Genomic DNA, 12,944 nt, shown 5'->3' on the forward strand with positions numbered 1-12,944 from the left:
TGGTTTCTTCCTTGTTTTACCGATTGCAAGCCTTTAGTTATTTTGCCAAGTTTTGGCCAAATAAAAACATAGAGTATTCCTTTTTTCTTCACTCTTATTTCTCTATTAATTCTTTTTTACACTATCTTTATATATATCCTCATCCTGTAGGAAGTCAAAGGATCAAATGTTTTATTGATCAAACAAAATGCTCTTTAAATCATATTTATGCTGAAATATAATGTGCCTCTCCTATTGGTGCAGAAGCAAAACTCTATTTAGAACAACATTGCCATAACCAGTAGGGGTGCCAAGGGTTAAGTCTATGTTAAAATTACTGTAGCTAAAAGTAAATTGTAAAAACAAAAAGCATCATTATATGGATTTCAGTGGCAACTTTGTTCTAGAACTCAGATATGATGGTGTAGGCTACATCTTAATTAATCATGGCATAAAAATTTCAATGAGCATACAAATATATTATTATTAAGCTCAATCAATTCTCATATTTGGAATGATTAATGCGATAGCAAAAAGTTACAAGTACCAGAATTTTTTTTAACTTTTTCTTGATTGGTAGAACTTTTGGACTTATCATTTGATCACAAAAACCATCCCTTGGTATAAACAAAAATTGAAAGAAGAGAAAAAGCAATTTGTTGACTTCTATTATATAAGCTTTGAACTTTATCTAATTGCTTTGGCATATTTACAGTAATATCTCACTTTGTTTTCCCCAATTCTTCTATGCTTGGTTCCTAGCACTCTTTGGACCTCTAATTTGCTTTTAAAATCTTATCTTTTAGCAGTAACACTGCATCCCACTCTGTCACTTTTTGTACCGACCCTACATTCCAAGATGCAACTAATCTTATATTTATAAAATTATGATTTACTAAATTTAATTAATTATTTATGTTTGTGAAATTTTATTTTAGTGAGGTGTAGAGGTTCTTTTTGCAAGTATGCTTCTTGTCATAACTCGCCTCATCACTTGCCTGGAGGCTTGAAATATTGAGGCGGGAACAAATAGTCAGACAAAATTTTGAAATCATATTTACTAACATTAACTACTAACTAATTCCAATATATTGAAAGAACATCTAAAACGACTATATTCATTTCAAGTCAGAAATATAACCATTGGAATTAAATAACTCCATGTTATAGTGTCACGTCTATAATAAAAACTTTTTCTTCTTCCACATATTTAGTTTCTCAAGATTTAACATTGATACATTTTTTAAATGATGGGAGTGAGCTATAAGACAACTCAATGATTGCATCATATTTTCAAATTATGATAATGTAAATAAATATTGAAATAATTTGCATACTTGTCTTAAAACATGAAACAATATAAAATTGTTTGATGAATAATTCCATTTAAAGATGGCATTGTAGGAAACTTTGAAACATTCATTGTTACTAACATCGGGAAAAATTATATTGAAACTCATTTTATCTATTGGTAATAATGCAACCGTCGTATGAGCCATCTAATTTTTTATCATTTAAGATACTTCTTTTTTATTTTATTTTCCAATACTTTTTTGCAATTTACACGTGCGGGTATCTTGCATCTTAAGCCAATACCATAAGATGGAGAACTCCATCAATCAAACTTTCACATTCAATCATTCTCATATGAGTTATTGCTTTAGTATTTTCCATATCATGTCATATCTTTTATCATAATATTAAATGATATGTGATAATAATTCAATATTAATAGAAATAATCATTCTTTTTGATAATTGTATTTAAATCAAAACTAAGTTTGTAGTAATCATTTATTACTAAATATCAATAACAATTAATGCATTTGATTTTGAAGAAGCTACATTATTATCATAATTTAGAAACATGGGTGATCATCTTGAGATATGCCAATTTCTCAGCCTTGCCCTCGACTACTCTATTTGTTTTTGTAAATCAATCCCAAATTCATATATAAAACATATACAATAAAATCACTAGAATTATTTATTTCTAAACATATTTTAACATACCTTCATAAATTCACTATCTTAATTTCTATTTACTTTATGCTTATGTGTGAACCATATTTTACAACTCTTGGACCCTTTTCTTCTTAAACAATATCAAATTCTTCTTTACATAAAGAAACTAGTATCTCGACATGATTCAAGTAATATTGATTATCTTATAAATAGTATTATTTAAAAAAATCATTTAAATATCTATAATATAATTAATAAAGCTTCATTTCTTATATTCCAATTTCGTATATTTTAAACATGCTTATTAAAGCACTATATGAGTTAAGCCATTTGAAATCCCAAGTTTACACCCACAAATTGTTTTCATTATATAAATTGCATTTTCTTTCCTTAGACATATACTCCCAACAATAAAAAAACTCACATAGGTTAACATGCATCAACGGGAAAAGACCTACAATTGTTCACCAAATAGCTTTTTTTCTATTTTAATCATAACTTAGATAAAACTTATAATTTTTTATAGATTTTTGGGTTTGCATGAATTTTTAAATAATTATTATTTTTTATGATTTTAAGAAACCTAATGAATTTCTCTCAGATATTTAGGTTTACTTTCTTCAAATCCGAAAAAGGTGGAAGAAGAAAGAAATTGATGACCTAGCTTGCTTGCCCTTGATTTCTTGATTTATGTTAATTTGTGCTCACACCATCTTCCTCTTTATCTCACTCTCATAATTCCTCTTCTCGTCACACGCGATCTCTCCCTCTTTCCCTCTGAATTCACACCCCCCCCTCTTATGATATTTCTTATACTCCCTTCGTCAACCATCTCTTGCAATTCAAATAGGCCAAATCGACTAATGTCAGCTCACATGAACAGACACTAGTCAACTCATTCTTCTTCTTTTTTAATTTTAATGGAGTTTCACACTTTTCATGTTGTGTAAATGCTTATTTGGATTGCAATCCAAAATCTTTGGTCGTTAGCTTAGATTTATGGTATGATCATCCAAACTTAACCACAACTCATGCTTTTCAAAGGAATTTTGCATCTTGTTATTTGTTAATGAGTGCTTTGTTTAGGCGATAATTGCATGTCAAACATTGCTTTATTTTCAGAAACTTTAAATAAACAAGGCCTTTATTCATCCAAGTAATAAATCCAGTAAATACTTTTTCTCATAATATAATAAAGGTTATACTTATTTATTGTAGAATTTTATTAAATAAAATGGAAAAATCCTCCAAAGCTATTTACAATCTAGTTCATATGAGAGGTATCAAACTATCATGGAAATCATCACCAAAAAATTTTTATAATTAAAAAAATAAAACATTTGAACATATGTTCTAGAATTTGTTTCAAAGGAAGCCAATGACAAATATGTTGGAATCAAAATTATGATAAATACATATTATCACTAGAATCATTTAAATTTGTCATTTTCCTTCAATTAAACTAACCACTAGTGGAAAATTAAATTAAATTTTACTTAAAGTATGGCCGGCTGAAAACATCTAGGAGGAATGGCTTCTTGCTTGCTCTTTATGGAGCAATGATGACAGATTTGGCACGACCTAAAATTGACGTGTTGAATTATTTGATATAGTTAAGATTTATATAGGCTTTGTTGTTGGATGCTGGAGATGAAGGAAGCCATCCAAACTAATAGTGTAGAGGATTATGGCAGGAAAGAGAGATGAAAGATGGGAAAGCACAGGTGAGAGAGGATGAATGAATTTAATAATTTAGATTAGCTTTGGAATTTGAAAATAATATATTGTCTTAAATAAACGGGGGTCGAAGTGTTGTGCGTTAAACTGCCATAAGTTATAGTTTTGCAGTTTTTCCTAGTGAACGGAGTTGTAAGAAGCATGAAAAGAAAGCTTTTTCTATTACTTACTCTCTTGTTACCTGCCAACGGTTCACCAAAAATCTTTAAATTACTTTGCAGTTGAAACACCATTTCTTCCTCTTATTTAAAGCCAATGAAATATTTATTTTTTTTCCTTTGCACTTCTATGCCTAATATATGTAACTTTATATTCAGTCCAAAATGTGTATGCTGATGCTAGGGGAGGAAATGAAATAAACAGTAGAGTTTAGTACTTTTTTGAACTATCTTATAAAAAAGATGGTAATGAATGAGGTATTTATTTATTTATTATTATTATTTTCCTCAGACGCAAATTACCCATTAAGAAAATAAGATTCCTCATTTTTTATGTTTCAGTTCAACACTATTTTTTATTTTTTGGTTGGTTATGTGATATACTGAAATATACTCCATGAGTTGCATTCTGTTTCCATGTAAATTGATTGTAGAAGGTTAGAATGATTGAAATTAGCAAAGTAAATACACGGTATATCGATGGACTAATGCTCCGAATTATATAATTAGATTTGATTATTTCAAAGAGATAATAGTAGTAGAACCTACTTTAGATATGATAGTATATAAGTATATCTTGGTGGTTTGGATATGGACAATAAAGGATAGAAGATGCGCCAATTAGTGGGGTAAGATCTATGTTGCACCGATACACCTATTTATGAAGGCGTGCTGTATCCAATACTCCGATACACGGATACGCCTCCGATACTCCACCGATACGTGTCGGATACGCCAAAGCCGTATCCAATTAAAATACTATTTAATTTCACGGATACGCGTGTCTGTTGAAAAAAAAAAAGAAAAAAAAAAGACGTATCGTATTTACTTCTGCGGTTGCGAGCAAGATTCTCTCATTTCCGAGATGGATTTGTGTCTCTTGATGATATGAAAATATTAAAAATTACTAATCTTTCACTTGATGAGCCTGAATTAGAAGCTATGATATTTATTGAAGATGATATAGAAGTTCAAAGACAAACCAATGAAGAAGATAATTATATCATTCCTTCTATTGAATAGTTGAAACTTCATGTGCTAGATAATTTATGTTTATGCTTTTGTTGTTGTACTAGACATTTAATGCTTACTTATATTTTGATATTATAAGCTACAAGGCTACAAATCATGTTGTTGTCATTATTTTTTGTAATTTTAAATATTATGCTTTGATTGCTTTCTTAATTTTTATGTATGATTTATAAATTATAATGCCGTGTCCGCGTTGTATACGTATCCTGTATTTTTAAGAATTGACGTGTCCCGTATCCGTATCGTGTCGTATGCGTGTCGCCGTATCCGTATCGGTGTAACATAGGGTAAGATGGAATTAATGTGAAATAATTAAGAAGGAAAGAACGGTATACTAAATATAAAATAGCTAAAATCTCAGAAATTGTTGCGTTGATAGGATTAGTGCCTCATGTATCACTCAATAATAATGAATGAAGGAGTGTTCTTAAATAGTTGCAATAAGTATAATGATGATAAAATTGATGTTAAAGTAATGAGGAATCACAATACCAACCTCAAATAGTTGGGTATATAACTAGTCATGATGATGGAGATATTGGTTTTTATGATCTCAATGATTCTCTGAGCTTCTCTGTCGCAATCGTGGTCATAATTTAGTTGTAAGCTAATTTCTTACCCTGTAACTGACATTAAAATTATCTGGCTTCTAGGGAAGTTTGAATCATTGCTAATATTACAAATTACTTACCTAAGCTAGTTTTCAATGGTTTCTCACTTTCTTGTATAATCGCTGGTAAGAATTTGTACTTTTCTCAATTGATTTGATTTGAACCTTCATAACTTGTTTTTTGTTCTGCTTATGCTATTTGAAACTTTAAAAATATTATGGCTTCTGACTTGGAACTTCATTATAGATCTTCTCAACTAGAACTAAGCATTTGTTATCCACCACCTCAAAACATTTGTTTTTTAATAAAAAATCTATGATATTGAACCTAAACTCCTTTTTCATGCAGAAAGGTTCGTCACAAAAATGTTGTTCAGTTTATCGGTGCGTGCACAAAACCTCCTAGCTTGTTTATTGTAACAGGTATATGCTTGTTGAAGTATGTAGTAATTATGGCTGTTTATTTTAATGAGCTAAGAATCCTTGAAATAATTTAATTTTTTTAGATGATCCGGCTATGGTTGGTAGTATAAATTTTTTTGTCTTCCCTCTTCAGAATTTATGCCTGGAGGAAGCGTTTATGACTATCTACACAAGCAGAAAGGTGTCTTTAGGTTTTCTTCTCTACTCAGAGTAGCAATTGATGTTTCTAATGGTATGAATTATTTGCACCAAAATAATATCATACACAGGGACCTGAAGACTGCCAATCTTTTAATGGATGAAAATGAGGTGGTTGTTTTATGCTACTGTTTGATTTGTTATTGTGAGCTACTTAATTATATTGATGAACTGAATGAATAACTATCATCAAGCTTTGAAGTGCTTTGTCTCCTATTTTTTAATGAGTATTACATTCTATGATTCTAGTTATAAGAAAGTTAGCTCGTTGATTTTGACCATATTCCAATTCTATTAATTTTAGTCATTCTTCTTTGTTTTGAAGGATTCAAACGAAACATTACTCTCTGACACAAATACTCGTGGTTTCTAATGAACTTTTTGAGCTTGTTTCTACAGCTTTTTTTTATACGCTCTCATTGTTTTTGTCTCTTATAGTAATCCTTGTAGGTGAAATTTATCACCTTATAATTCTTTTTCTTCGTTCGCTCAAGATGTATTCTCTTAAATTGCTAAAAATAATGGTCATTGCATTTTTCGTTCTTCACTAACTGGTGCATCAGTTTTATGACAGGTTAAGATTGCTGATTTTGGAGTTGCGCGTTTTAAAACTCAATCCGGGATTATGACTGCAGAAACAGGAACATACCGTTGGATGGCTCCAGAGGTATGCTTGTTGTATTAACATGGAGCTTGTGAATTTGTGTTATGTACTGACTTAGTCTAATATCATGGTTATTTGACAAATTTTACATTGGTTGTTGACTATAGCTTCGTTTGGAACAACTTTTTTATTGTTTCATAAAACGGAAACTCCGTTTTATGCAGCAATAAAAAAACCGTCCCAATCAAAGCCCACCTAACATGACCCCCCATTTTTCTCATCTATGACTTGGGAGAATAGGTGTATTAGATTTTGCCTTTGTTAAGAGAGGTTGAATAGACCTAAAAAGATTTGGTTAGAAAATATTAAAAATGATGTTTATTTATTAGATTTAAATGAAAATTTGACTCTTAACATGATATAATGGAGAAAATTGATTCATGTAGTCGAACCTAAGTAGAGTGATAAAGGCTTGATGTTGTTATTGTTGTTGTATTGACTTGGTCTAATGCAATGTACAGTTCTTGACTCACTGATGATTATATTGACAGTGTTCTTATCCTAACTAATTGGGGTTGGCTTTATGAATTATCCTTTTCATTCATTTTTTGCCAAATGTTGCCTAAGGTGTTAAGCCTTTTATTCCTAAATCAGTATGAGTTATAGAATCTCATAAATCCCAAACTAAAACAAATGGACTAACCAGGTTATGCAAAATGTGAAATTTATTACAAACCGAACCAAACTGATATTGAAACCCAACCTGTAACGTCATTCGAGTGTAAGCGTTTTTATAAAATAACCATTGAAAAAACTATACCAGAGCAAGTTAATAATAGCCTTATTGCAACCAAGACTGCTAAATTTATAATTTCGCCGTGATGATGACATTCTTATTTGTGAATTTGGTATACTATCTTTTCCTGATCTGTCATTATCTAATCGATTTTGTTCTTAACTGCAGGTCATTGAACACAGACCTTACGATCACAAGGCTGATGTATATAGTTTTGGTATCTTGATGTGGGAGTTGCTCACCGGGAAGGTAACTCTACCTCTGTAACATCTTATTTTAATTTGCTTATCCGTATAATTTGGGTTTATGTTTCTCTTTTCTTAGGGGTGTCAATATTTGACACGACCCAAAAAGTCGACTCGAATTTGACCCGAAAATTTCATGTTAGGATCAACCCGAACCCAAAACGGGTTGGGTTCGGGTTCGGGTTCGGGTTCAGCAAATAGACCCGTTTCAAAAAGCAGATCAGGTTCGGGTTGACCCAGCAACTCAAAATTGATCCAAAAACCTTTTTTTGACTCGATAACATGAGATTGACCCGTTTTGACCCGAAAATTGGATACTGACCCGTTTTTTGACCCGAAAACCAGCATTTCTTTTGTTGGTCTCGGGTCATTCGGATGTCAGTTTGACCTGGACCCAAAGCGGGTCGGGTTCGAGTCCGAAAAACTGACCCGTTTGCAAAAACTGGTCAGGTTCGGGTTGAGCCAAATAGTGTCGGGTCTGTTCTAGGTTCGACCCGAATCCGACCCGTGACCCGAGATTGACACCCCTATCTTTTCTTAACAATCTAATTAATTACCTTTCTACAGCTTCCATATGAGTTCCTGTCACCATTACAAGCAGCCGTAGGCGTATTAAGAGCGGTAACTTCCATATTCTCTTTCCATAAAAGTTGAATTAATCAGTTTTTCTTCATTTTAATAAATTTATCATTCTTTCCTACATCTTCAGGGATTAAGACCAATCATTCCCAAGAATACAAATCCCAAGCTTGCTGCATTGCTTGAGAAATGCTGGCAGAAAGACCCAGCTTTGAGGCCTGACTTCTCAGAAATTTTGGATACGCTTAACTGTATTGCAAGGGAGGTGCGGCAATCTAAAAGATAATTTATGAATCTGTTTTCATGGGAGCTGGATATATCTAATTTTTTTTTCATATTAACCTTCATATAGGTTCTAGAACATTCTGAATAGCAGCACAAGGACAACTCATCAAGTGGTTTTATTCCAGTTTTTTGTGAGGGCCACTGATTCTTTATGCAAGATTGCTTTTTTATCTCAAAAGCTCTGTAATTCAATAATGCTGATAGAAGGCTTGTGCAGGGTGACTTATGCCAACCTGTGTGGATATGACAAGCCTGCCTTCCTACCTGTATACGAACCTGCTAACCCGATGGGTCGTAAGCTCGCCAATGGACGCTCATATGAGCTAGCCCGAGTGCCCACCAATGCTAGGTGAAATTGCTTTGTGTGTACTTCATATTTTGTTGAGTACATGACTGCCAACTATTACTAATTTATTGTGCTTCAAATAAATGAGTTATAGCGAGTACATAATTGTGTACTCCGTTGCTTTGCTCGTCAAATTACTCCATTCATGTGGTCAAAATCATAATTTCTTTCCTGAACTTTTAATAAAATTGTCTGTCATGATAAATTATAATGTTTTGACTATGCGATCTCAATTTAATCCAATTTTTTAAATATTTGGTAAATATAAAGATGGTCAAACCTCCGGGTTTTCCACGTAAAAAATATTGTGTTTTCTGTGTGTGAGCTGGATATCCGTGCAACGCTAAGACGTAGAATTATAACTCTATCGCCGCGTATATTCTAGCCCGCAACAATTCAAAAATTCAAAATTGATTATTATTGTCATCGGGAGAACACTAATATAATTAACAATAAAATAAATTTATTTTGCTTCCATGTTTCGCAAGCAAAGAAACCTTCAACAGTTTGCCAGCGCTTCGCCTTCCGCCCTCCGTGTTTAATTGAGGAGCTCAATGAATAACTGAGTCAAGCATCATCCAGATTGAACTCAAGCTCGATAATCCAATGAGCTCGAAATTTTGCTCAAACTCGGCTTGTGACATCATTAACGTGCCGAGCTCGAGCCGACTTGATTCACTTATAACACTAACATGAATCAACGTAGTCGAAGAGGAAAGTTCTATCTCAGGCGAACGACAATGAAGAAATCGAATAGGAAAGCCAGCCTGCATATGAATATTAAATTATTTCTTATTTTTTTATTAAGTATTAATTTAATTAGCTTAATTGATATAATTTAAATATAAAAATTTAATTAGATAATTAGTAAGTTAAATATTAATTAGATAATTAATTATTAAAAGAATATTTACCATCAAAAAAATTAAAAGCTGAAACATTGTGCTCCAATTCTATACGATGAATCTGCAAAGTTTTTTTTTTATTTTTTATTTGCAGATTTAGATTATTTAAGGTCCATTCATTCGCACATCATATACTAAATATCAAGACCTCTTAATTATTAAGAAGAGCTCTTACCCAGCATATTAAAGAAAGTCGCTCCCAACCAACAAACAAGGGAGAGTTGCCTAATCTGCAGGGTCAGTTAGGAAGAAGAGCGTGCACTGTCGCCGGCGGCGGCCGTCGCTTTTCCCTGGCTCTCAATCGTAAAACCCCTCTCCACAGCATAATCAACAAAGCTGTAAAGCGGCAGAACTCTATCCCCATACTTATCCCCGAAACCCTTCAGCTCCTTCTTGGCTTTCTCCCTGAGCTCCTCGACGATCTCCATGGCCCTCTCCATTCCCAGCGTCCTAACCAGGCTCGCATTGCTCCTCATCTTCCCAGATCGCCCATTGCCAACCACCCCCTTCTCCTCCTCCATCAAAATGTCATCGACAACTTCATACAAGACCCCCACCGCCCTCCCGTACCTCCTCAATCTCTCCACTTCCTCCTCCCCTGCGCCGCCCAGATACCCACCGCACACAGCCGAGCACTCTGCCATCTCGCCAAACTTCTTTTCAAGTACAATCATCGCATCTTCCTGCTCCCCGCCGTACGCCGGCAATAGATCGAACATCTGACCTGCAGCCATCCCGGTCGATCCGACGGTACGGGCAATCTCCCCGATGACGCGGAGAATCGTCTGCGGCGGGACGAGGGAAGGAGAGGTGTGGCCGACGACGTGACGGAATGCGAGGGGGAAAAGGGCGTCTCCGGTAAGGACAGCGAGATCGACGCCAAAGAGCGCGTGGTTAGAAGGACGGCCGCGACGAAGCGGGGCAGCGTCCATGCAAGGGAGATCGTCGTGTATAAGAGAAGCAGTGTGGACCATCTCGAGAGCGGATGCTGTGGGGAGAGCGATGGATCGATCGCCGCCGACGAGTTCGCAGGTGGCTATGCACATGATAGGGGAAGCGCGCTTGGCGCCGTTGGCGAGGACGGAGTACCGCATGGATTCGTAGATTTTTTCAGGATAAGCGATCGGAATGGCGGCGTCGAGATCGGCTTCGATGTGAGAGATCATGGAGGTCCAGTAGGATCGGAGGTCGAAGGACGAAGACATATGAGGCGAAGTTGCGATGGGTTCAGAGCAGCGGATGCGGAAGGGTCGGTATCGGGGTTTGTATATTTGAGAGAAAGGTGAAAGGATTTGAGGAAGGTAGTAATTGAGGGAGAGGAAGACGGTGGAGGAGAAGGCCATGTGAGCGAGCTTGGGTCGAGAGAAAGGGCGGCGTTGCTGCACTACCTGCCCTAATTTCACGAGTATGACGGTGTATTATTTTTCGAAGTACATTCGAAGTACAATCAAATCATATTGCAAAGAATGCCTCAAAATTTTATTATAAATATAGTAATTTAGCATTATGTAAATATAAGATGATTTCTAATTATTTAAAAATAATAACATCATTGTTTATTAGAAAAAGTGAAGGTGTCATATAATTTGTAGTGTCTATAACACCATTGATGAAATATTATATATTTTAATAATATTTCTTTAAAAAGTAGCATTGAAAATATAAATGATAAAATTTCAACATTTTCTTGCAAGGTGCTTGTGATTTGTAGCAATAAAATGAACATGATATATAGGGTGTAATATTAGACACGGCCCGAAAAATTTGACTCAAAATCGACCTAAAATTTCAGGTTTGAATCAACCCGTTTCGCAAATGGGTCGGGTTGAGATTGACACGTAAACTCGAACTCAATCCTAGTTAACTCAGAAAAACTCGCTAACCAGTCTACCCGCCATCGTGTCCGCGCTGATCGAGTCTGCTGCCAACGAGACGAGTGTGTCTGCCCACGTCGCTTCGAGTCATCGACTGGTCGATCGTCCTGTCCAACGAGCCCGCTGTCTCGTCAAGTGCCCACCATTGCTGCCGACTCGCCTCACCCAGTTCGTCATTGACTCGCTGACCGGTCAGCCCACTGACGGGTCGGGACTAGCAAGAGTTCGGGTTGAAAAAGCTTACCCATATGCAAAAAATGGGTCAAGTTTGGGTTGGGTCAACTAATGTTTGGTCAGTTTTGAGTTGGATCAATAGGGATGGCAATGTTTCTAAATCAAATTTTTTAAAAAAAATTAAATTGTAATGATCAATTAAGAAGCATAAGATTTAGCATTAAATATAATGTATATTTAAGAACATGTATGGGTTTCATTCTACAAACGGAACAAAACATAAATAAAAAGAACATACAAAATTACAATTTTTGAATTAAAATGTCATTCAGATTTCAAAAATATCATGATATCATATACATCCATTTAAATGGTGTCAAAGTTAAAATTTCAAAAAAAAATGACATTGAATTTATATATATCTAACATATTTGTTCTCATATACAAAGGTGAATAAATAGAAAATATTTGTGCCAAAAGCATTAATAAAATTTGAAATATAGGGCTTGTTTAAGATGGCTTTTTTATTGATTTTTAAATCAATTTTCTAGTAAAAAATTAAAAATTTTGTATTAAAAAAATATTTTAAGAAACAGTAGGAAAGCTATTCCAAACAAAGTCATAATCTACAATAAATTGATATCTAACCACCAATATTAGACATTATAATATCATGTAAGAAATATTAAAATTTTAAGGATGGGGGAATGTCTAAAAATTCATGTAATAAAGATTAAAATATAAATAAAGAGGAATAAATTACTTAAAAAATTATATAATTTTGAGGGTGGGTAACTGCCTTCGCTATTGATGTAGTGGATCGTCGGAAGATCAGACCTGCAAGAAGGATTTCAAGGAGTTTCTCAATCCAGGGAAGAAGAAGAGAGCTTTCTCAAAGCTTCAAAATAGTTTATATCATTCAATGCCTCAAAAACCATACATTAGCCACTATTTATAGTGCAAAATAGAACTATCTAGACAAGGAAGGGTAGGCTAGTCCTTAAGCTTACTATTAGCTAAGATGTTCCTACATCA

At 34.2% G+C, this 12,944-nt stretch overlaps 2 protein-coding genes across 8 annotated transcripts in view; one reads left to right on the forward strand and one right to left on the reverse strand.

Annotated features, from left to right (window-relative positions):
• Positions 1–9,090, forward strand: part of LOC110104080 (serine/threonine-protein kinase STY17) — a 47,400-nt gene extending 38,310 nt beyond the window's left edge. For 6 of the 7 annotated variants that reach the window (XM_028695836.1, XM_028695833.1, XM_028695831.1 and 3 more), the window contains 7 exons: positions 5,830–5,903; positions 6,037–6,212; positions 6,676–6,768; positions 7,670–7,750; positions 8,314–8,367; positions 8,456–8,590; positions 8,678–9,090. In XM_028695836.1, coding sequence (XP_028551669.1) covers positions 5,830–5,903; positions 6,037–6,212; positions 6,676–6,768; positions 7,670–7,750; positions 8,314–8,367; positions 8,456–8,590; positions 8,678–8,698 — 634 coding nt within the window. In that variant the 3' untranslated portion in view covers positions 8,699–9,090. Of the gene's footprint in view, positions 1–5,829; positions 5,904–6,036; positions 6,213–6,664; positions 6,769–7,669; positions 7,751–8,313; positions 8,368–8,455; positions 8,591–8,677 lie in introns of those variants that run through there. The other variant, XR_003701128.1, reaches the window with a different exon arrangement.
• Positions 9,091–9,907: 817 nt separating this feature from the next.
• LOC110104072 (heterodimeric geranylgeranyl pyrophosphate synthase small subunit, chloroplastic) lies at positions 9,908–11,295 on the reverse strand. The gene has a single exon (XM_020833023.2). The coding sequence runs from the start codon at positions 11,202–11,204 to the stop codon at positions 10,104–10,106; it is 1,101 nt and encodes a 366-aa protein (XP_020688682.1). The 5' UTR covers positions 11,205–11,295; the 3' UTR covers positions 9,908–10,103.
• Between the last annotated feature and the right edge of the window lie 1,649 nt (positions 11,296–12,944).

Source organism: Dendrobium catenatum, unplaced genomic scaffold, assembly GCF_001605985.2.
Source record: "Dendrobium catenatum unplaced genomic scaffold, ASM160598v2 fragScaff_scaffold_692, whole genome shotgun sequence".
In the NCBI taxonomy this organism is placed as follows: Eukaryota; Viridiplantae; Streptophyta; class Magnoliopsida; order Asparagales; family Orchidaceae; genus Dendrobium; species Dendrobium catenatum.

Coding starts and splice junctions, on each gene's coding strand:
- LOC110104072 (XM_020833023.2), bottom strand. CDS start 11,204: ATGGCCTTCTCCTCCACCGTCTTCCTCTCCCTCAATTACTACCTTCCT.